The following is a 24728-nucleotide window of genomic DNA, read 5'->3' as shown; positions in this document are numbered from 1 at the left end:
TGTATTTATGAATTTTAAAGGCAATCTAGACAATTTAATTGGAGCTATTAAATGAATTAGCTAAACTAAACTGTCTTTCCCAACTTTTAGGAAAGAACTCTACTCCTTTCTAACACTAGATGGGCACTTGTGGCAACCAAGTATTATTACACAGCAATGAGGTTGTCCCATTAATGATATAGAATGCATACACACACACACACACAGACACACACACACACTGTTTTCACGTAACTATTTCAGTATTCTGAGTTCCACGTTCTCAAATTCACACTAAGGAAAATGAAGTGAGATAGAGATGATTATCAAGTAATATCAATAAGATCTGATCATAACGATACCGTCCATGGAAAGATTATATCAGGTAACTCACACTCTCTTCCCCTGAACGATGTCCACATAATCCTCAGAGCGAGCATAGTATCCATCAGGACTCAGTGCTCCCCAGAAGTTGGACCACAACTTTCCATGACGTGTCACAAGAGGGGCAATGATTTTCCTAAGAAAGTGAAACACATAACATCATTAAGCTTTATCAGAGTTATATAAGAAACATAACACAGTGAAGTTCATTTAATGTATTATTTGTGTATTTGTTTATATATACGTATATATGTGTATATTATATATTACACAAATTTTTTAAAACTCCCAACATCTTTTCTTCACAGAAAATTTTCAATTATGTTAATTAAAAGGAGCAAAGCAGGGGAAACATTTGTTGAAAATACTAACAAAATACTCACTTAACTTTTTAACAATATATTAGTTACATCGTAAGAGAATCAAACTATGTTCATTAAATACAAATATTCATTGTATTTAAATTAATTTCAAGTAAAACTGGCAAACTGAAATTCTCTACTGTATGAAGGTAGCCAACGAATATTTGTTGAATGAAAAACAACGCATGTAGATGGGCCAAGACATTGAAGGCATTTGTTCCTAAAACAAATCTTAATCACTTTACCATCTGTCTCCAGTATTTTATGACTTTTTAAACTGGGTTGTACTTGTAAGCTGGCCTTGTAGCAATGGCTACGTCAGCCTTTACTTCACAAAACAAAACAGAGCCACTTCTCTGGAACTGAAAGTCCCCAGGAAGCTAGAGTTTAAAGCTACCCTGATGGTGCTGAGAGACTGGACTCTTAGAGGCCACTGATGCATCTTGGTCCTTAACTTTGGAGAAGGTTATAAATGAGTAGGGATCTTGAAACTCGTTTTTTCCCTCCCATCTTACTTCCTGTTTTTACTATCTCATCTTGTCCCTGCTCTCCTCATGATGATCTGAGAATGTTACACAGCACCAAGCAGCCCTGCAGCAGCCTCTGCATGTGATGCAAACCACCCAGCATCCAAGTTTACGAGTCAAATGAACTTGTAATGTTTATAATTTACCCAATTGGTGACTTTTTGTTACAGCCATAGCAAACAGAGTCAGAGACTATGACAATGTGCAGTTTTAGTAACTATTTGGAAAGTGGTCCCATTTAGACTAACACAGTACAAGTTTGAAATATGTCAGGTTTTCCCTTGGGAAATCTCATTTATTTATAATATCAATGTTTTCTAAATGAGTGAAAAGTCTGATGTTCCTCCACAATCACTTTTATATTGCAGTAGCACCATCCAAGAAAAGCTCACAATTCTTCCAAGATGCTTATGTGATGCGGAAGTCCTGTGTATATGTCAATAAAGCACTGTTGGCCAATAGGGAAGCAAGATAGGTAGGACTAGGAGTCCAGGAGGACTCTGGGTAGGAGAAACACAGGGAGTCATCATGCAGCCCGCTATAGAAGTAAGATGTCCATCCAGTAAAAGAAATACTTAGATGGGTTAAATACTTAAGTCAAAACTAGCCAGTAAGAAACAAACAAGGCCAAAAGCTTCATAATTAATACAGCATCTTGTGTGTTATTTGGGGACTACAACACGGCAGAGCCCAGGCGACTGGTGGGGAAAAACCAAAGCGGCTGACAAGGAAAGGGGTTCACTCTACACTTAGGGAATGAACGTTGTCCACAAAGATTCCTAATTCAAAATGCCCAACACTTGTAAAGGTGAGCTGGCCTCTTCCTTAAACATATACAGAAGTAAAATAAATACATAACATATTAAGTATCAAAGCTAGAGAGATTGCTCAAGAATTAAGAGCAATGGTTCCTTATCTAAGGACCCATGTTCAGTTCCCAGCTCACAATCCTCTGTAACTTTAGACACAGGGGAGCTGACATCCTCTTATAGCCTCTAGGCAACAGACACACACAAATGTGGTGCCACACATACATGATGGCCAAGCACTCAGACACACAGAAAAATTAATTTAAAAATATATATTGTGCCCACCAAGATTTTTTTTTTAATTTTCCCATTTACCAAAATTGGCCAGAAGCATGAGGATTTGTATTGTAGAATAACTACAGCACTAGAAATAAAGGTATAACTTAGCCTTACGGTATTCAGGGAATGATGTTTCAATGTCCACAACTGACATCAAATTGTAATTTATAATCTCAGTGTCTCCTAAAGCAGAATTACAAACTTCCTACATAATGTTACTTAACATAGTGAAGTCTTTTTTTTTTTCTCCAGATTTATTTTGGTAAAAAAAAAATCAGATATAACCTTTCAAAAATTACATTAATGTTTAACATGCATTCAAATAACTTTCTTTTTTTCCAGTTTAAATTTAGATAAGAAACGAGGTTGCTTCACAAGTCAGTTCCAGGTCCTGCTCCCATTCCCTCCCCTCCTCCCGTGCCATCCCCCCACAACCCCCCCCATTATCCCCTCATTCCCCAGGGAGGGTGAGGCCCTCCATGGGGGTGCCCATAGTCTGTCATTTCATATAGGGCAGGGCCTAGACCCTTCCCCAAGAGTTCAGGGTGAGAGTGCACCTCACATTGTTCTATGGGAGTCCAAAGTCCGTGTGTATACTTGGGATGGGTACTGATCTGCTGCCCAAGGCTCAATAGATTCCCTAGGCCTCCTCACTGACACCCAGATTCAAGGGGTCTTGATCAGTCCCATGCTGGATTCCCAGGCTGATGCCTGGGATTCAAGAGTTAACCTTTGTCTGGTCAGCTGTTTCTGGGGGTTAAACCAGCCCAGTCTTAGCCCCTTTGATCATCAGTCCTCCCTCTCTGTTACTGGCTTTCTTGAGTTCAGCTCAGTACTTAACCAAGGGAGTCTGCCTCTTCTTCAATCAGCCACTAAATGAAGTTTCTGTTTCCAGGACTCTCTGGCCATAGGATTGTAGGCTGGCACTCCCCAGATCTATGTCTAAAATCCATATATGAGAGAGTACATGCCATGTTTCTCTTTTTAGTGAAGTCTTACTAACATTTTAGCTCCTACATCTTCTCTTTATCTCTTTATATGAGAAACAATTGTGTTAATGTAGATAAACAGCATATGTGAGCTATGAGGAGCAATTAATAGCAAGAGAACCAATAGTAGTTGTAGTATAACAAGTAGGATTAAGAGCCTTATAACTAGATACCCATAATGTCTTTATTCCATTTCAGTTTGAATAATGAGAACAGGGGCTCAGGGACATTCAGTACAACGGTAAATGCAATTACTGGCTGTGACAGGATCAATTTACCCGAAATGTCTGATTTTAGAACCACAACTCTAGGAAATAACTGATAATTTTATGAAAGCCTATACTTAAAATATCTACAGATTATAAAAAATTAAAAATTTACCAGTATTAGAAACATTGATAATACAATTAAACTTAGATTTAAATAGAAAAATAGACCAAATACCATTAACTGCCACTGTTTGACTGTATTATTGAACACTTTCACTTCTAAGATTGCTAGTAGAACACTCTTAGTATTGGAAGCTGAATGTGACCTACCTTAATTCATCACACAGGTAATGTGCACAGACAAATATGAGAAATTATCATATTACCAATGAATTCAACTAAATTGTAGTACCTGTTTTGTTCAATCAAAAATTTTAAAGTTCTCGGGTTTGTCAAAACAACATCTGCATCCACGCTAAAGTAGTAATCACACGTTTCATCCTGACGGCAGAAATCCCTGGTGTTGAGAAGGAAAATAAAATAAGCATTAGACAAAATTCCATGCTTGGGATATTAGCATAAAGCAAACATAAATAGTAAAGTTCTGATTATTTTCCAATCAAAACTGCCTTGATATTGAAAATGACTAATTCATCACTATATACATCCATAGTAGACATCGCTACAATTTTAGGCCAAGTGAGATATATATATATATATTTTAAGTCATTAACTAACTATTTTAAGGCATAAAGACATTTAGCAGTCACAGGGATAGTGGTTGCGTGCAAGCATAAGGACTTGTGGCCCAGATCCATATTAAAAGCGTAGAATGGCCCAACACATAAGCCTGTCACCCTAGTGCTGCTGGGACACAGACAGAGGGGGTGGTTGGGACTGGCTGGCCTGCAGCCTGGTTCCAGGGAAGTAAAAGATGCTGTCTCAAGGGAATAAGGTGGATATTGATAGATAAGGACATTTTATGCCCTGTTCTGGCTTTTGTACATGATAGGTGCACAATTTGTATACAAATATATACCACAAACACAAAATATCTGGAAACAATGGGAATTTGTGAAACTTATGTTTTCTGAAAGAAGAAATAACTTATCAAAATTTATTTATATTTAAATTATTTTTACATGCAAACACATAGATACACAAAATGCTCTATCACCAATAATTTAGAATTTTAGGGGGTTGGGGTTTCTTTTTGGTGTTTGTATGTGTGGTGATAGAGATTAATCCCAGTCTTATACACACTAAGACACCAACAACTATGTTTGAAAGGAATTATGGAGATAAAGAGAGAGTGCTTTTTAAGACAGTTTTGTCCTGCCTGCTTACTGGAAAATGCTGGCTCACATGTTTTTCTAGGAGAGACTGCAGTGTTTTCAACAGGACACCAAAGACTAATGATACCATGATGAGCTTTGAAATCCCCCATATGCAATGGCTTCTGCATTTAGCATTCTCTTACCTGCTTCGTCTTTCCAACCTCACAGCTGGCCCTGCACAGTTTGAAAAAGTAGCTAGTTTGGTAGCTAGTTTGAAAAAGTGTCACTTCGGCCACTTTTACATCAGAGAGTAAATTCTGAAAGGGGGACTCACGGGATTGCCCGATGAATAAGTCAGGGCTATGGGCATTTCGGACTATGCTAAAGTCCTTCCAAAGAAGAGACCCTAGCGGTGAGCTGGACTGGTATAGTACAAGGCACGAGAGTCAGCAACAGCCTTAAGCCTCCCGGTAAGAAGGCACAGCATCCTCGCCTTTTCACAAGCAGCTCTCAATACGTGGTCCAGTGTCAACTCAGAGTTCACTGAAGACACAAGTGTTCAGTGAGCAGAGTTCTACACTCTACGGGAAGTATTTACAGGACCAAAACCAGCTCTTTGGAGTATAGAGTATTAGTGACATCAAGCAGGAACACACATATTCCCCGCAGGACCTTTACTACACAGCCTTTAGATTGTGAATTCAGATGTAAGTCACTTACTATTACAGTCATAATATCATATATCTGTTTTGTTTAAATCTTTATCCAAAGGTCAATTCATAACCTGATTAAATATGTTGACTCGGCTTAAAGAAAAATGTAAGTGGCTTCCACACAACTCTTGTGTAACTATACCCACACAGAACTGACTCCTGCATCTGCATCTATGACACACATGGGAAGAGGTGCCTAGCAAGTGTAATAAAATAATTTGGGAGAAATTTTTTTAAGTTCATCTATTAGAATAATAATTCAATAAATATTATTCAAACATACATTCCCATGTTTCTGGCTTCCGCTTGACTTAGGTTTTCTTCTGGTCCTACTATTTTGATGGTACTGATTTCATGCTTGGCTTTATCAAAAAACAGTTTGATGTCCTTTTCATGATAAACTTCCTGTAACAAATTTTAAATATAAAAAATTAGAGACAAAATAAACACTATGAATTGTTCATAAAAACATTGCTTCATACTCAAAGCGTGAATTATATAATTCAGTTACTGAATTACAGAAAACACACCTAATTATCACTTGAAAAAATCAAACAAAGAACATAAAATAGATTTATGTCAATATCCAAAAGGAGGAGTGGCTTCAAAAGTATTTCAGTATCTGCTCATAGTCAAGTCCTGCAATAATACTTAAATCCTAGTTATTAAACAGAATTCTAACTGAAGGTGAAAAAATCTTGCTGCTTAAGAATCTTAGATACTTGATACAGAAACACAGAAAAGAGGTTTACTCAATGCAATAGACATTAATTTGTTATGTATATAAACACCCTTGTTGTCCAAAGATAAAATTTAACAATAATCTTTGATGCCAAAGAATGCAATTACTGACCACATACAAAACTGTCTTTAGACGAAAAGTCTATTTAACAAACTCATATTTACAGATAGCGGGCTAGCAGTGTAAAACCATCGAGTTAAGAAGATTCACAAGTCAGCTGCGCTGAAGTTCAGGCAGACCCTCTCCCCAGCGCCAGTGCGTGAGGAGTTTTATATGCATCACGTCTCACTCTGCCTCTCAAAAGCGCTGCCACAGCATGGTAAGGCCAGCTGTCACATAAGGCTGCATGACACAGCCTTAAAAAGAATGAGCAAACTGACAGTACGGAATGCAAGGCCATTTGCGAGCAGGTAAGAGGGCAACAGAAAGCACGATGCCACGAATATAAAAAGCGCTTGTGTTAAGTGTCTGTATTATGATTAATTTGACAGCAAATGTCTGATATTTACTCTCTGAACTTGCTAAAGGTGGGTTTCTGAAATTTGAAAAAAAGTCTCCGGAAAAAAATGATTATAAGACATAAAAAAAACGGTTAAACAAAAGCCTATTACCACAAAAGCAGAAAACAGTATGCTTTGCGGCTGTCAACTGAGAAAGAAATAAAACAAACACTGACAGAACTGACTATGTTTAAACTTGTTTGGGAGGATCTGAATGTACTGCAAGAAATAACAGCATCAAGTTTCTGTGGTGAGGAGCATGCCACTTTGAGATGGATGAGAGGGTATCAGTTCTGATACTATGGAATTATTGCTACAAAAATCATCAATGGCCAGTTTATAAAAGCCTCAAAGTCACTCAATGCAAAGGAACAGGCTCTTCTGCACACCCTCATTAATTATGTGACAAACTAAGAATACTCAGCCATGTGATCCACAGAAACTGCCAATTTCAAGTGGCTCAACCTAATATTAGGTTAAATCTTCAATTCTTAACTCATAATATAAGTAAAACATGCCACTTGGTTTTTTGGTGCGAGGAGTCACTTCAAAAAAGTCCTAACATGCAACACTCAAGATCAAAATACTTACTTTGTTATGAATGAAGAGTTTAAGTGCTTCCTTGGGATAATCCAGTGATAACAGTAAGTTCAGGAATCGAGGTAGAAAGGGGGTTGGTTGTTCAATAAAAACACCTATTGATACCTTTGGATGAACCTATGTTTTACAGCAAACACAAAAGTAAAATATGCTCAGTATTACTTAAAATTCTATTCAAGTCTTAACCAGAACCATACCAGGGGTGGGAGGGATGGATAGAGACAACACACACACAACAACAACAACAAAACAAAGCCACGAAACACAAGGTTTCCGCATCAGCATAATCACAAAACTTGCACCAACCACAGATAGTCCTCTGACATGGCAAGTCAATTTCTATGAAGCCAATCAAAGTGATTTTATTGAATCACCTCTTGTTCCTGTAACTTGGATTTATTTATAACTTAAAGAAAGTTATTTTCCTATTCACCACATAGATGACACAGGACACAGCCTATGTATGTGATCCACTTCCTTCAGGGCTCTTCTCAACAAAGCCAAATGCTGTTTTGAAAAAACACCTGAGTTCTAGTTCAGCGATGTTGCTTACTGCTATAGTGCCTATCTCTGGGCATGGAGAAAGAGGAGAGACAGGAGAAAGGAAAAAAGGAAAGGAGGGGAATGGAGAGGAAGAGGGAAGGGGGAGAGGAATGATCTAATCTTATTAATAGGCTTTGTTGGTTTTACTTTCTTTTGGCATATTATTTTATGTAAGAAAAACTACTTTCTCTCTCTCTAGTATGTTATCTTATGCAAATTTTGTATACATTTTCTTAGATCCATTGTAAGCACTTTTTAAGTCCTTTAATTTTTATATATAAATATCTGGAATGCACATTGACCACGGCAGTCTTTGGGATGAGTGGTGTTTCAAAGGGAATCGAAGCTCCTGATTGGAAAAGGTTACAATCAAGGAGGTAAACAGACTTACAAGTGATTTCCTATGCAATGGGACTAAAGCCAGAGCTACATGAAGTCTTCATGGATCCCAAACATGTTGAGCAAGCTCACCACTGCTGAACTCGAAACTCAGACCCAGAAATACAGATTTGTTTTAATCCCACACATGTTAAGCCCTGAATCGATTATGTCTTCCTTTCTCTTCACACGTATTCCTCCATTATCTAGATTCGTGAACATGTGTTTGCAAAGAAGTGGGCATGGTCACTGTGCTCCTTCAGTTCACTGGCCCAAACACTGATTGCTGGATGAGAAAATAAATGCAAAGAACTAGAAACAGTACACCCACTCTCTAGGGGTTTTCAGTTTAATGGAAGAAGAGTCAAGAGTAGGCCGCAATCTTCTCTTACTAATTCAGAGCCATCAGAGGCTTCTATTTTAGTGTTTTTAAAGTAATAGTGAGGACAAGAGTTAAATATTTATTAAACTAATTTATCTACTAAATTAAAAATGTTTCTAAAATATGCATGTATAGGGTCATCAAAATGACTCGCGCAGTAAGGTATTTGCCACCAAGCCTGTCACTCTGACCCACAGGACTCACTCAGTAAAAGAAGAGAAGCAACTCTTGTAAGTTGTCCTCTGCCCTCCACACATGCAGACAGAATGTACATAAGCACATGCACACACACAGCATAAATGAATAAAAATGTAATAGATAGTTAATTCTACCCAATAGGAAACTGCTATGACCCACGTCTAAACATATGCTTTATCTGGGATCTTAACTCCTACAAATATTTCATTTCTAAGTTCCTATTGCATGATCACTGTGTTCTAAAACTACAGACTTTATTACATTTAGGAATAAGTTATTTTCCCTTTCTAGCACATTTTAGTAAGGCGTAAGTCAAACACAGTTACACCAAATTATTTATATGCAAAAAATATTTATATGCTGAATAAAAATTTCAACACTAACATTTTATCCTTGAACCAGAAAGTTTAAATTAGAAGGGAAAATCCAAACAGAAGGAAACGATTATCCTTCCAGAGGACAACACCATTTTCTGCAAAAAGCATCAAGACAAGTGTTTAACCATCTCCATGGTGCACATTCATTCAGAATTGCTCTGGCTCTCTTTCCAGATAGGAAACATTTAGTTTGTTGCTTCAAAGTCTGGCCAAAACAACCCTTACTTTCAAGTGACATAGAGCTCTCTTCAGAAGTTACTAAAAGTAGACAATTTATTTTCTATTCTCCCTTCAGACAGTGATGAGAAATCAGGCACTGTTTGCGAGGGTCCCAGTGCTCTGTGTTGTGGAACCCTGCAGATCCACAGGTGCTACAGTCACACACGTCTCTAGGGACTTTGTTTTTACCGTGCTGCTCTGCCTTTCCTGGCACGCTGTAGGTGCTCAGTCCACTTACCGCAAATGAGGTCAACTTTCCGCTGTTAGTGCTTTCAAAACAACTGGAGAGTACAGGCCTCTACATTTTCTAAGTCACTGTACTTTGACATTATAAATCCGTTTTCAAATATACAATGGAAAGTATAAAACAATTTGCCTTTTTCACTGAATTTCATGACAATGTAGATTATTTTTGTTTGTTTGTTTTTTGGAGAAAGGGTTTCTCTTTACTGTTTTGGAGGCTCTCCTGGAACTTGCTCTGTAGACCAGGCTGGGACAATGTAAATTTTTGATACAAGTTCATACACATAAATTCCACTTACATCTACTGCAGACAAGTCAATTGTGTCAAAGTCACAAAGAGCACAGCCGTTTTCCTGTGTCCATGAATTGGGAACATAGTTTCCAAAGTAGTTCAGGAGAATCTAACAAATGTAGGAAAAACAGATGAACAGAAGCAGTCCATACCCACCAAATTCTCACCAAATAAGCAATAGCTTCCCAGAATTTTGTCTCTACCTGGTATAATCCTCTAATCACGCTAACATTTATCACCAACATTATACACATTAAACAAATTCTTCAGGTGATAATCATTAAGTGCTACAAACTACGTCCAAAAATGTCCAAGTAGTTATAAAAGATACAGGTCAGGTCATACTATTTGATATAATTTGATGTACGGAATAACACTAGAAATTACCACTGTAAAAAAAAATAGGTAAAAAAAACACCAAACTTTTAAAGGGACAAATAAAACATTTAGACAAACTACCATGAATCCTGTGTGCATAACAAAAACAGACACAGGAAGTACTTCTGACTGCCAAATGACAAAAGTGAGTACTAAAATAAGACACGAGCCAGGTGGTGGTGGTGCTTGCCTTTCTTTAATCCTAGCATTCAAGAGGCAGAGGCAGGAGGATCTCTGTGTGTTTCAGACCAGCCTGGTCTACTTAGTGAGTGCCAGGATAGGGTCCAAAGCTACACAGAGAAACCCTGTCTCCAAAAAACAAAAAACAAATTAAAATAAGATATCATTACATAAACACAAGTTACTTTGAAAGGACATGAGAAATGCAAATCATGAAATACATAATCTTCATTACAATGTCCTTTAAATAATTTTTAAAGGAAGTAAAAGTCCCTGAAATTACTGGACACATTAAAAAAAACTCATAATATATATGGACTGATAGCTTTCCTACTCAGAAGGAACATAAAAATGCAATATTTATGCCATGAACTAGTCTACTACATTCCCTGCATGAGTATAAAAATGGCCAATAGTCCCGAGGTGTAAAGCACAAAGAAGCTACCTTCCGGATTTGTGAGATGAAATTCGATTTTGTAACTTTCCACCTTCTGCCCTTTGTTTCCAGAGTAATTAAGATATTGGGAAACAGTACTTTTGATGGGATATGTCCTTGTATTTGTCATCCATGGCAGAGATTACCCATCCCCTCCCAGTTCCCATACACCAGGGCATCTGTTTTCCCTATAACAACTGTAGACATGTCTGCTGGCCGCTGTGGAAGGTGTGGAAAGCAGCTTACGGGGTGAGGTGGCCTTGGGCTCTAGAGCACCGAGCGGGCGCTAGCATTTTTCCTGAGCCCTCTTGCAAGCACTTCCAAATATGACATCATCTGAACTCACAGAGAGCCTACTTCCACCCCTGTATGGCTATTAATCAAGGTCGTGGCTGCCAAGCACTATGATTTTGGGGCATGGTTTAAGGTCACTGTTTTTACTATAAATCAAATTAGTTGAAGAAATTACTTCTTTTCACGTGCAACATGGGTGGTTATTCTAAGATCTCTGAACAATTAGGGGAATAAGGCTTCCTCTCCAGTCCTCTGGCCTTGACTGTTCCTAAAAGGAGACACTAAAGTCAAGTATCCATCTATAGAATAAAAGGTCATAAATCTTGCTAAGAGAAAAATCCTGTTTATTTTACATCAGATGCTACATTGAATGAAAGACAATGTAAATAAACTGCTCACACTCAAGTTTTTCAAATAATATTTTTAAAGAGTTGACGATCCTCCCATATCGCTCCATAGTCCAACTCTGAGAACCAGACAATGAACTAAAGGGCACAGATACTCACTTTGGTGGGCCCGTTTCCGTTAATTGCCACTGGAAGGGTTTCATAAAATGTATTCTTCACTCTGCTTTTACCATTTTCAAATTTTAAAACCACTTCATCTGAGTTAAAAAGAGAAACTTTTTTGTTAACTTCCAACATTTGTGGGTCTATGGATTTTCAAGACACACAATCTCATTTTTCAATGCAAAAAACTGTCTATCTTCCCCAAGACATGAGTTAGAAAAATTGTAGGACAGTGTGAATAAACAGAGGCTGATTTCTAACCAAATTCCCAGGGCACTAAGTCAGGTTGTCAAGTGCTTGGCTGGTCCCTGACCGATTTCCTAGCAGTGTGATGCCAGCTGGTTGGACTCTCACAACTTATTCACGTGAAGTGGACCCAGACTGGCCTTGAAGGCTTATTCTAGCAACAGCAAGTAGTGTGTGTATGGTGAAGGTGCATTGCCTGGCATAAGCAAGATTTTCACAGCTGACTGGACATGTGACATATGTTCAGCTCTCAAATGGCCTTCTGTGAAGGTTCAGAAAGACAGAGAGGACCATGAGAGGTTTTGTGTTTGTTTATCAGCTTCCTTTCCTCAGTTTTAAACACTATCTACCATCTGTCCCAAGAATCTAATCACTCTATGGACAGCACCATCATGAACTAGATAGAATTATAACATATTCATAATTTTAAAAATAATATGCATTAGTAGATAAAAATATTGACATCTACTATGTAGATTAATGCATTAATGTGTCAGATTGGGGTATATGTATCTTTAATAATAACATCAAAGATACTCACAAGTGTGTACATGAGCAATCTCTATGCAAATGTACTCACATATGCAGGGGTACACATGTTCTGTGTGTGGACTCACAAGAATGTAAATGTATGCATAAGTTATGTTTGAGTAATCACAAGTGTGCAGTTGTGTGCACACACTGTATGTTTACACATAAGTATGCAGTTGTATTTGCATGTTCTGTGAGCCTATGATTAAAAATGTACAGATATGCACATACACTCTATATGTACTCACAAGTATGCCAACATGCTTGTTTGTGTATTCACAAGTGTACATGTGTGCCCATAGGCTCTGTAAGCGTGTACTCACATACGCAGGTGTGTGCATGCTTTGTGCAGGTTTTATGTGCACACACTGGGAGTTTACTTACACTTGTAGATGTGAGAGCATACTGTTAGAATGTACTCACTTGTGTATCAGTGTGGACACATGAGTATAGTCACACCAACAAATCCATGCATGTACACATCCTTTTTACATGTAGTCACAAGTGTGTTGGTGTGTACAGGTCCTTTGTATGTACTCATAAGTGCATAGGTGAGTGAGCATGCTCTGTAGGAGTACACTCACAGTTGCTGGTGTGCACATATGCTCTGTACGGGTGTATTCATAACTGTGCATCTATGAGCACATGGTGTTCTCACAAGTGTGCATACACTGTGCAAATAGGCATAAGTGTGTGGGTGAATGCACACACTCTTCAAAAGGAGTGTACTCATGTTAGGAAAGGATTTTTCTGGACTATATGGAAATATCAAAGTTCAGTATTTGATGTTTTGTTTTTCTTTTTTTTTTAAACATTTTAAAGGTTGCCACTTTGGTCAGAGCCCCAAACAGTCTAATACAAGAGAGAATGCTGAAAATAGTCTTCACATCTATGAGTAGAAGTGTGGGCATCTATACCTGTAGCTCCATTCAAGGCCTGGAAAATTTTGCATTTGTGATCCAATGTGATGTTAAAAGCTTCCTAAAAAAAAAAAAAAGGAAAATAGGTAACAGGCTAGAGAAACCCACAGAAACAGCTGACCTGAACAGGAGCTCATTGACCCCAGACTGATAGCTGGGAAACCAGCATAGGACTGTTTCAGACTCTCTGAACATGGGTGTCAGTTAAGAGGCCTTGGCAATCTATTGGGCCTCTGGTGGTGAATCAGTATTTATTCCTAGTATACAAATGGACTTTGAGAGCCCACTCCACATAGAGGGATATTCTCTCAGCCTAGACACAAAGGGGAGGGCCTAAGCCCTGCCCCAAATGATGTTACAGACTTTGAAGATCCCTCATGGAGGGCCTCACCCTCCCTGGGGAGCAGAAGGGGGATGTGATAGGGGGCCGGTCAATGGGGGGCAGGGGAGGAGGGGAGGGAGTGGGAACTGGGATTGACATGTAAAGCAAGCTTGTTTCTAATTTAAATAAAAAAGAAGAAAAAAGAAAACTACAACAGAAATAGTTACCAACACATTATATTGATATATGCATCTTTGGGGTAATTTACAGATCAAAAAACTTGTTCAGTGTATTAATATTCAGAGGTGTAAGACAGACACCACAGTAGGTACAAGCACTATGGAACACACACACACATAGGCCTTGCTTCCCTGATGACTGTGTGTAGAACTCACGGTTCCCTCTGAATTAAAGATTAAATCAGTTTTATGAACTTTCCCTATAAATTCTGTGGCAGACCGGTTCTAGCAGTCCGCAGATTTTCAGTATGGCCTATGTCTAAAAAAAGCATGGCATTTTATTTATGTGCTATGTGCAGGTACAAGACATGTTGTCCCAGAAAAGTAAATGTACTTCTTGACCCTTCCTGAAAGGCTAGCTAAGGAGAGATCATGAATTTAAATGGTACTTGTTTTTAAACTATCCTGCATTTTTGTGCCTAGAATATGGTTGTGGTGACTGGGGCTCCAGAAGTCATTCTGGCTACAGAGGACAAGCTGAAAACACGCACTCCAAACTATGTATGGGTCAGTGAAGCGCCACCATGCTTGAAAGACAAACACCAGTGGAACAGCCAATGCTCCTTGTATTTTTAATATGTCAGAAGGAAAAAATAAACATAGATAAACATTTACCTTATTTACCACTCTACTATTTTTAGTTATTCTATTTGTAATAATTATAGTGTGTTTATTAAGAAATAAGGCTCTGTCTCTGGCCCTCGAATCTCAGGCCACAACCTCTGGAATTTCACTATCTATTCATTCCATGATCTACACTCTAAAGCACTGTTTTTCCTGCTCCCCCCCCTTTTGACCAGTGTGTACGTGTGTGTGTGTGCGCGCCCGCGTGCGCATGTGTGTTCGCCTTAGTGTGAGTACAAATGTCCATAGAAGCCAGAAGTAGACACTGAGTATCTTTCTGAATTGCTCTACACCTTATATGGAAGCAAGGTCTCTCACTTGAATCTGGAGCTCACCCATTCAGCTAATCTAGCCACCCAGTTTTCTCCAGGGACCTCCAGCCTCTGTTTCTCAGAACTGAGAGTATGGGTGAGCCTGCTTGGTATTTACATGGCACTGAGGATTGCAACTTGGTCTTCAAGCTGACAAGGCAAATTATTTTATCCACTGAGCCATCTGCTCAGCCCCTTTAAAAACATTCTTAGTCCTCCAGATGGGTATAAAACCCAATGAGATCTGTTTTCACAGCATCATGTCCTACACTGTATCTGTGATGCCATCCACATGGACAATGGTGAGGCACCCTTAAACTTCAAGGGTCAAGTTTTACAGAGATATCCATTCCAGTGTGAAAAACTCTTTTTGAGTGGGCTTATCTGTATGTCATTTCAAAGTATCAAACAAAGTATTGGCGAGTACAGTGGTCGACTTTTTAAAGTGTAATATTAGAAATATTAGAATATCGTGTCTCAATGATAGATGTCTGCTCCAAATTTGGCATCATTGTCTGGTATTATCTTTGGTCTCCAGGCTCAGAAACTTTATTGACTACTCATTCTGACACTGAGGAGCCGGGCACTGAGTATACAGCAGCTGAGGCTGCACATGGTAGAGGGTGGCCTTGAATTTTCTAGTCATTTCATGTGTGTTTCCACATGATATGGCAAATGACAGTTTCTTTTAAGCCTACTTTTTCCCCCTCTAATGAACCTAAATTGGGCAAGTCACAGAGACAACCAGAGAGTTCTCATACCCAAAGAAGGGAAGGAGACAAAGATCACGTACTCACTGCTTGTTCCAGACTCGCACTGTTTCAGCTGTGATATTAACAAAAACAATTTGCCATTCAGATAACCAAAATCTGAATTTTGTTTAGGACCACTTCACTGAGGAAAATATTTTAAAAAATCAAAGCAACCAAAGCAGCAAAAAGAGGAATTGCAAGCTATGCCTCACCCTCTTCACTGGATCAATGTAAACTTTGGTATAGAAGAGTTGATCGTCATCATTGTCCTGCAGATTCCACTCCTGGACCAGACGGCTGATGTACGGAGCATAGCCAATAAAGCCTGTGACACACAAACACAGCAGAGAGCTCAGGACCCAAGACCAAAATGCGCGTCAATGTTAGCTCCACTGGAACAGCTGACCAAGATGGAAAGTCATGAGGTCCAACTTACATGTATGTGTACTACACTGGAGAGACAATAGTAATTATAATACAAAGCAAGACACTCAAAGATGCTCCTAAATACATGCATTCCTGAAGCTAACTGATAAATGAGAGCTTACTTTGCAAGGCTACTAAAGGGAGGCTAACTAGGGACAGGACGGAGCAAGATGGGATTCCACTCAACCTTGTGAATTGTTCTTGAACCCACTGACAAGGAACCACTGCTTCTCAATGAAGGAAATGTCTGCTGCTGTGCCAAGATTCCAATGTAGGCAAAGAATGTGGGTTGTCACCAATTGCAAAAGTCCTGAAGAAATTTTCTATCTAGGGAATTTGGGGAATGTTTCCCATCATTTGAAACCAGTCTTACTGTGCCTGGTAGACCGTTTTCCTGACTAGGAATTATATGTCATTGTCTGGAAAAAGGAAGTCTAAAATTGGAGTGTTCCCCTTGGCCCTCGAGCCTATGTGATGAATCTGCCAATGGCATGTATCTATGAAGACAGAGACAACAGGATCATTTTCTAAGTCTCCCCCTGAGTTTCAGACATGCAGCCAACTGCTCTGCTTCATTGACAGAAAACACTCACCACACAGAGACTGTACTTTTAAAAAGAGATTTATTTTGCCTGCTTATTTGTATGTGAGCCATGTGTGTGCCGGTGCTCTCAGAGGTCAGAAGACTATGTCAGATCCCCTTGAATTGGAGACTTGTGAGCTAGCTGATGTGATATGGATGCCAGGAGCTGGACAAGCAGGGAGCATTCAACCACACAGAGCATCTCTTCCAGCATCATTATGCATTTTTAATTACTATGAATGATCCTCAATGATAAAAAATACTGACAATAGGATTTTTCAATGGCTTGTACTATTTTCTTATTTAAAAATTCTCTCCTTACCTTTCTTCTAGGCCAAATATCCGTAAGTGAAATAAAATTACATTAATAAGCATTGATAATTTATTATTTTTTCTATTAACATGTCTTAAACCTAAATAATACATTATTACTAAGTCATAACTCATGTCCTGTAAATAAATGTCTCTCATGAACTGTCTCTGAAATCACACACTCTGACCGCACACACTCATGCTCCCTCCCTTCTCACTAACAATTCCACGACTGTCAATACAAGCTTGGTGCTTTACCTCTCAAGACTTGCCCTGTACTAGGTCACTGACAAGAGCATTCTGCTAATGTCTGTCTTTTCCACAGCACTAAGCCTCGCTTGGAAATTTCCCTCAGTGGCTACGTTACTGTCCAGATGAATGGCTACCACAGGATATCATGTACATGTCATTTCCAAGACAAAATTAATTGGATACAAAATACAGCCTAATCCAAAGCTAGGCCTCTAATGTGGCCTAAATTGTAAAATGAGCTATGTACTGTAACTGGGGGCTTGATAGTTCAGTAGCCAGGGCAAAGGAGCAGTACTATACCCAGGGGCAAATGTTCCATAGGACACTAAGTTTAGTAAGCCTACTTTGAAAACTTTCATGAGCATGATTAAAAACAGCCATTTGCTCATGTGATATATTTTAAAATACATTGTGTTGAATATTTTATCATGGCTTTTGTAGTCATTGTTTAAGTAGTGTCTGAGTGCATGGAAGTGTTGCATTCTCTAGCAGGTCACCCCAGATTAAATAGCAATGATTACACACACTCCCTTAGTGATGGATGAAAGGAGGGTGAGCAGTCAGTTCAGTAGCAGACTAACATGTCCAATCCTAGATACGCAATTGAATACAACAATGCCCCTCAGTGATGGCAAATAGTCTGGTATGACACACAAGGGTCAAGAGGTCTCAAAAGCACAGATAATTCTGTGTTGTGATGGAGGAAAAGGGGACCTAAAAAGCACAAGCTGAAGTTTGAGACCTCAGAGGTTCATGATTCACACAGACTGAAGGTTCTAAATTATAACTGTGCGGTGGATGGCTAAAATGACATATGGATGTAAATGCTGAGGTTGACTCACCACAGAGAAATGACTAGCTTCATAACAGCTACATCACCATAGATGACTAAGCAACGTCTGCAACCCACACATGCTTACCTCAAACAGCACCCACAGGATCCACTGTGGATTCAAAGATCATTCCAAACACCCATTTCCTAACAATACTTTCAACTAAACCTAACTTAGCTCTCTGCCATGCTATAATGTACACTATATTGGTAAACTGACATGTTTTATTTACGCTTTTTGAACAGCTAAGAGCCCTGTCTTTTGTCAGAGTCAAGCATGTTTATGTCAAGTGTATCCAAAGCTATGGGCCAGGTTGACCCCTGGCTCTGAAATGGGAAACTGGGCCAGGTTGACTGACCCCTGGCTCTGAAATGGGAAAAACAGTTAACAACTAAGGTAGGAAACACCCTGTTTAAATGAACAGCATGAAGGGGAACTGTTTCCAACTTTGGTTACTATTATTTATCCCATAATACAACAGGAAGCCAGAAGCTCACTGATGGAGGATTTTCAGAAAGCCCACCGCTGCTTCTTCTTCAGTGAATTTCTGATGGATGCTGTGAGTCTTGATTTGACACCGGTGTTAGCCTTGTTTGTACTCTTATTGAGGCTACTTCTGCATACTGTAAATGGCTAATTTGATGTTTGATGTTTCTATCTAAAACTTCCTCTTTTATTTTTGCTTTTACACACTAAATGAACTCACTCATTTGAAATCAAAAGTAGGATTTTCACAGGGCATTCTTACACAGAACACAGGCCCTCCATCCTATGGGTTATGGCTTCTTTCTATGTGTTTACATTAATCTCAGTTCACAACATGCTCAAGGTCAAATTTTCATTAATCATTAAGGGAGTGTGTGTGATCGTTGTTATTTTAATCTGTGGTGACCTGCTGGAGAATGCAACACTTCCACACACTCAGACACTACTTAAGTATTGACTAAAAACACCAAAATAAGTAATTCAACACAATATATTTTAAAACAGATCACATGAGCAAGTGGCTATTTTTAAACATGCTCATGAAATTTTTCAAAGTAAACTTACTAAACTTAGTATTCTAGGCCCCAAACCTCTCAGTAAATGGTAATCAGAAGACTTGAATCCTCACTTGCAACATTGAACATCAGACATCCACAAGGCTGATATACATGGCTATGCCACGGGAAACGGTTTTTCAGCTCTAGCTGTGCATGAGCTGTCAGAATGTTTCACAGCGTGATCATGGTGAGGCTGGGTCACCTCCTGTCTATAGCAGCACTGTTCACACCTCCTGTCTATAGCAGCATTGTTAACAACCCTGTCTATAGAAGCACTGTTCACACCCCCTGTCTATGACAGCACTGTTCTCACCTCCTGTCTATAGCAGCACTGTTCACACCTCCTGTCTATAGCAGCACTGTTCACACCCCTGTCTACAGCAGCACTGTTCACACCCCTGTCTACAGCAGCACTGTTCACACCCCTGTCTACAGCAGCACTGTTCACACCTCCTGTCTACAGCAGCATTGTTCACACCCCCTGTCTATGACAGCACTGTTCTCACCTCCTGTCTATAGCAGCATTGTTCACACCCCCTGTCTATAGCAGCATTGTTCACACCTCCTGTCTACAGCAGCACTGTTCACACCCCTGTCTACAGCAGCACTGTTCACACCTCCTGTCTACAGCAGCATTGTTCACACCTCCTGTCTACAGCAGCACTGTTCACACCCCTGTCTACAGCAGCACTGTTCACACCTCCTGTCTACAGCAGCACTGTTCACACCCCTGTCTACAGCAGCATTGTTCACACCCCTGTCTATGACAGCACTGTTCACACCTGTCTACAGCAGCACTGTTCACACCCGTCTATAGCAGCACTGTTTACACCTCCTGTCTACAGCAGCACTGTTCACACCCCTGTCTATGATAGCACTGTTCACACCCCTGTCTACAGCAGCACTGTTCACACCCGTCTATAGCAGCACTGTTCACACCCCGTCTATGACAGCACTGTTCACACCTCCTGTCTATAGCAGCACTGTTCACACCCCCTGTCTACAGCAGCACTGTTCACACCTCCTGTCCACAGCAGAATTGTTCACACCCCCTGTCTATAGCAGCACTGTTCACATCCCTGTCTACAGCAGCACTGTTCACACCCCTATCTATGACAGCACTGTTCACACCCGTCTACAGCAGCACTGTTCACACCCTCTGTCTATAGCAGCACTGTTCACACCCCTGTCTATGACAGCACTGTTCACACCCCTGTCTATAGCAGCATTGTTCACACCTCCTGTCTACAGCAGCATTGTTCACACCCCTGTCTATAGCAGCACTGTTCACACCCCTGTCTATAGCAGCATTGTTCACACCTCCTGTCTACAGCAGCATTGTTCACACCCCTGTCTATAGCAGCACTGTTCACACCCCTGTCTACAGCAGCACTGTTCATACCTCCTGTCCACAGCAGCATTGTTCACACCCCCTGTCTATAGCAGCACTGTTCACACCCCTGTCTACAGCAGCACTGTTCACACCCTCTGTCTATAGCAGCACTGTTCACACCCCTGTCTACAGCAGCACTGTTCACACCCCTGTCTACAGCAGCACTGTTCACACCTCTGTCTACAGCAGCACTGTTCACACCCCAGTCTACAGCAGCACTGTTCACACCCCTGTCTATAGCAGCACTGTTCACACCTCTGTCTACAGCAGCACTGTTCACACCCCTGTCTATAGCAGCACTGTTCACACCCCTGTCTATAGCAGCACTGTTCACACCCCTGTCTATAGCAGCATTGTTCACACCTCCTGTCTACAGCAGCATTGTTCACACCCCTGTCTATAGCAGCACTGTTCACACCCCTGTCTATGACAGCACTGTTCACACCCCTGTCTACAGCAGCACTGTTCACACCTCCTGTCCACAGCAGCATTGTTCACACCCCCTGTCTATAGCAGCACTGTTCACACCCCCTGTCTATAGCAGCACTGTTCACACCCCTGTCTATGACAGCACTGTTCACACCCCTGTCTATAGCAGCACTGTTCACACCTCCTGTCTATATCAGCATTGTTCACACTCCTGTCTATAGCAGCACTGTTCACACCCCTGTCTATAGCAGCACTGTTCACACCTCCTTCTATAGCAGCACTGTTCACACCTCCTTCTATAGCAGCACTGTTCACACCCCTGTCTACAGCAGCACTGTTCACACCCTCTGTCTATAGCAGCACTGTTCACACCCCTGTCTATGACAGCACTGTTCACACCCCTGTCTATAGCAGCATTGTTCACACCTCCTGTCTACAGCAGCATTGTTCACACCCCTGTCTATAGCAGCACTGTTCACACCCCTGTCTACAGCAGCATTGTTCACACCTCCTGTCTACAGCAGCATTGTTCACACCCCTGTCTACAGCAGCACTGTTCACACCCCTGTCTACAGCAGCACTGTTCATACCTCCTGTCCACAGCAGCATTGTTCACACCCCCTGTCTATAGCAGCACTGTTCACACCCCTGTCTACAGCAGCACTGTTCACACCCTCTGTCTATAGCAGCACTGTTCACACCTCTGTCTACAGCAGTACTGTTCACACCCCTGTCTATAGCAGCACTGTTCACACCCCTGTCTATAGCAGCACTGTTCACACCCTCTGTCTATAGCAGCACTGTTCACACCTCCTGTCTACAGCAGCATTGTTCACACCCCTGTCTATAGCAGCACTGTTCACACCCCTGTCTATGACAGCACTGTTCACACCCCTGTCTATAGCAGCATTGTTCACACCTCCTGTCTATAGCAGCACTGTTCACACCCCTGTCTACAGCAGCACTGTTCACACCCCTGTCTACAGCAGCACTGTTCACACCTCCTGTCTACAGCAGCATTGTTCACACCCCTGTCTATAGCAGCACTGTTCACACCCCTGTCTATGACAGCACTGTTCACACCCCTGTCTACAGCAGCACTGTTCACACCTCCTGTCCACAGCAGCATTGTTCACACCCCCTGTCTATAGCAGCACTGTTCACACCCCCTGTCTATAGCAGCACTGTTCACACCCCTGTCTATGACAGCACTGTTCACACCCCTGTCTATAGCAGCACTGTTCACACCTCCTGTCTATATCAGCATTGTTCACACTCCTGTCTATAGCAGCACTGTTCACACCCATCTATAGCAGCACTGTTCACACCTCCTGTCTATGACAGCATTGTTCACACCCCCTGTCTATAGCAGCACTGTTCACACCCCCTGTCTATAGCAGCACTGTTCACACCCCTGTCTATGACAGCACTGTTCACACCCCTGTCTATAGCAGCACTGTTCACACCTCCTGTCTATATCAGCATTGTTCACACTCCTGTCTATAGCGGCACTGTTCACACCCGTCTATAGCAGCACTGTTCACACCTCCTGTCTATATCAGCATTGTTCACACCTCCTGTCTATAGCAGCATTGTTCACACCCCTATCTATAGCAGCACTGTTCACACCCCCTGTCTATAGCAGCATTGTTCACACTCCTGTCTACAGCAGCACTGTTCACACCTCCTGTCTATAGCAGCATTGTTCATACCTCCTGAATTCAGGTAGCGTTTACCAATATGCACTACAGGGTACTTCTCTGCCAGCCGCTTATCTGGCCACAGAATCCCGTCAGCAGCGAAGACAATTTTGTGATTTGTCTTTTGGAACTTTCTAAGGACTTCTTCAGGCCCACCAGCAAATACAACATCAAAACTGTTAAAAAAAACAAAAACAAAACAAGCTTTAACATGCATGGTTCAGAATTTAAACAGACAACCAAGAAAAAGAAATCCCTAAAAAAAATGAGGATGTAGAATCCGTACAGGATTAATACATCTGTTTAGAGAACACCACACACAACCTCCTCCCAATTCACATCACATGGACTACATTTGATCCTGGTTTTATTCTACATTTACAAATGAAATAAAAATATGTGATATTTTCCATTAGAGTAGATAATAGCTTATCTCCAAAATAAAAATTGTAAAATGTTATATAAATTGTAGGCATAGGCATAAACACATAAAAGTTTCTAACTTAATAGTCATATATTTCAGTGATATGTGAACCAATCCAATATTATCTCTGAGAAACTGTTTTTTACAAATGTCTTACATTGACATCAGTATGCATTTAATAATTGATATACTATGTAATATGGAATCTTAATCGGACAAGTTCATCTTTTTAAGTCTCCACAGATTTGAATCAAGGTAAAAATTAATAATATATTTTAAGGTCTAATGTTTTACCATTTTTTTTCTTGAATTGTATTTATTCGGAGCTAACTTACTGAATCACAACATAACAGAAAATGAACTGTAAAAATACTACGAGGAATGTAAATTCTTTGCAGAAAAATCCCAGCTTATTGCAACCTCAAATTTACCTGTATTTGTTTTTACACCAGTGTACCTGAGAGCCAAATGCTTGCAGGACACTAACATAATGGTTTTCTTAGGTAGCAAACATGAGGGCAAGCTCATGATCTTGAGTTCTGCAAAGGGCTCTTTAGTAGCTAACAGTTCAGATACACCATAAGGACCTGTCAGGAAACCCATAGCTGCTCCATGTATGCTCTCTGTATTTATTAGATATGCACATGTAAGATTTAGTAATTTATATTTTAATGTGTTTGTATTATTTTATCAAAATATAACAATTATTGCTTATCTCTATGATATACTTTTAAAAAGCCAAAAATATTTGAAGTAAATTTACGTTCTCCATCAGACTCTTAGCAGAGACAGTTCCTTTAGTAGTGCAGTGCTCATGTGAAGCTGAACACAAGGCCATCCTGTGTAGAAAGTACTGTAAAGGAAGACAGGGCACATGGCTAACTCTCCCCAGCACAGTGTGAAGGAGCCAGGACGCATGACCACCAGGTCCTGTCCTTTAAAAGGGGCACTGCCCACCCCGCTCTCCCCTTTCCTCTGCACAGGGGGCCAGTGCTTACTAGTGAAAATACAATACAGACCAACTGACTCTAAACTGAGATAAAAACTGCACAACTAAATTCTGTGATCCTGCTAAACAAAATTGATATTTACTAATTTATTTTGAGATGAGAGTATCACTCTATAACCCAGATTAAACTTGAAATCCTCCCAGCTCAACTGCCAAGGATTGAAATCACTCGAACAATCCACTACTCAAAAAGAGACACTTCACCCCCATTTTTTTATAGCTAAAAGCAATTTTGAAATCAGTTCATTTCTTTTCACTTGCAATCCTTCTAGAAAATGTTGAATTTTATCAGTTACTTTTATCTCTATTATGAAGTATTGCACATCAAAATTATATTTCTGCTCATGAATATCCCAATAGGCAGAATGACACAGAAAGTTTGCAGACACATAAGTACATAGTGGAATTTGGTTTTTCTTTTCACAACCAATAGGTGAGATATTGTTAGCACTACTAAGAGCATAGTTGAAAAGTTTATCACAGCATGTATTGAAGTCTGCCAGTTGCAGGCTGACCCCAGCTTTGCTGCTAGCTATCAGAGTACCAAACCAGTTATTTAACCTTGTTTAATTTCTCATTT

The 24728-nt window shown here is 40.2% G+C and overlaps 1 protein-coding gene across 2 annotated transcripts in view; it reads right to left on the bottom strand.

Annotated features, from left to right (window-relative positions):
- The window catches only part of Plod2 (procollagen-lysine,2-oxoglutarate 5-dioxygenase 2), a 69768-nt gene that overhangs the window by 9934 nt on the left and 35106 nt on the right, over positions 1 to 24728 (bottom strand). For both annotated transcript variants that reach the window (XM_005080720.4, XM_005080721.4), the window contains exons 4-12: positions 22728 to 22891; positions 15957 to 16069; positions 13494 to 13557; positions 11797 to 11894; positions 10010 to 10111; positions 7362 to 7487; positions 5812 to 5933; positions 3951 to 4055; positions 374 to 499 (exon numbers count right to left, since the gene is read on the bottom strand). In XM_005080720.4, coding sequence (XP_005080777.1) covers positions 374 to 499; positions 3951 to 4055; positions 5812 to 5933; positions 7362 to 7487; positions 10010 to 10111; positions 11797 to 11894; positions 13494 to 13557; positions 15957 to 16069; positions 22728 to 22891 — 1020 coding nt within the window. The remainder of the gene's footprint in view (positions 1 to 373; positions 500 to 3950; positions 4056 to 5811; positions 5934 to 7361; positions 7488 to 10009; positions 10112 to 11796; positions 11895 to 13493; positions 13558 to 15956; positions 16070 to 22727; positions 22892 to 24728) is intronic.

The sequence above is a fragment of the Mesocricetus auratus genome, unplaced genomic scaffold, assembly GCF_017639785.1.
Source record: "Mesocricetus auratus isolate SY011 unplaced genomic scaffold, BCM_Maur_2.0 Super-Scaffold_100691, whole genome shotgun sequence".
NCBI classification, from domain to species: Eukaryota; Metazoa; Chordata; class Mammalia; order Rodentia; family Cricetidae; genus Mesocricetus; species Mesocricetus auratus.
Note: the sequence above shows the minus strand (reverse complement) of the source record. Positions and strands in the feature narration are given on the sequence as shown.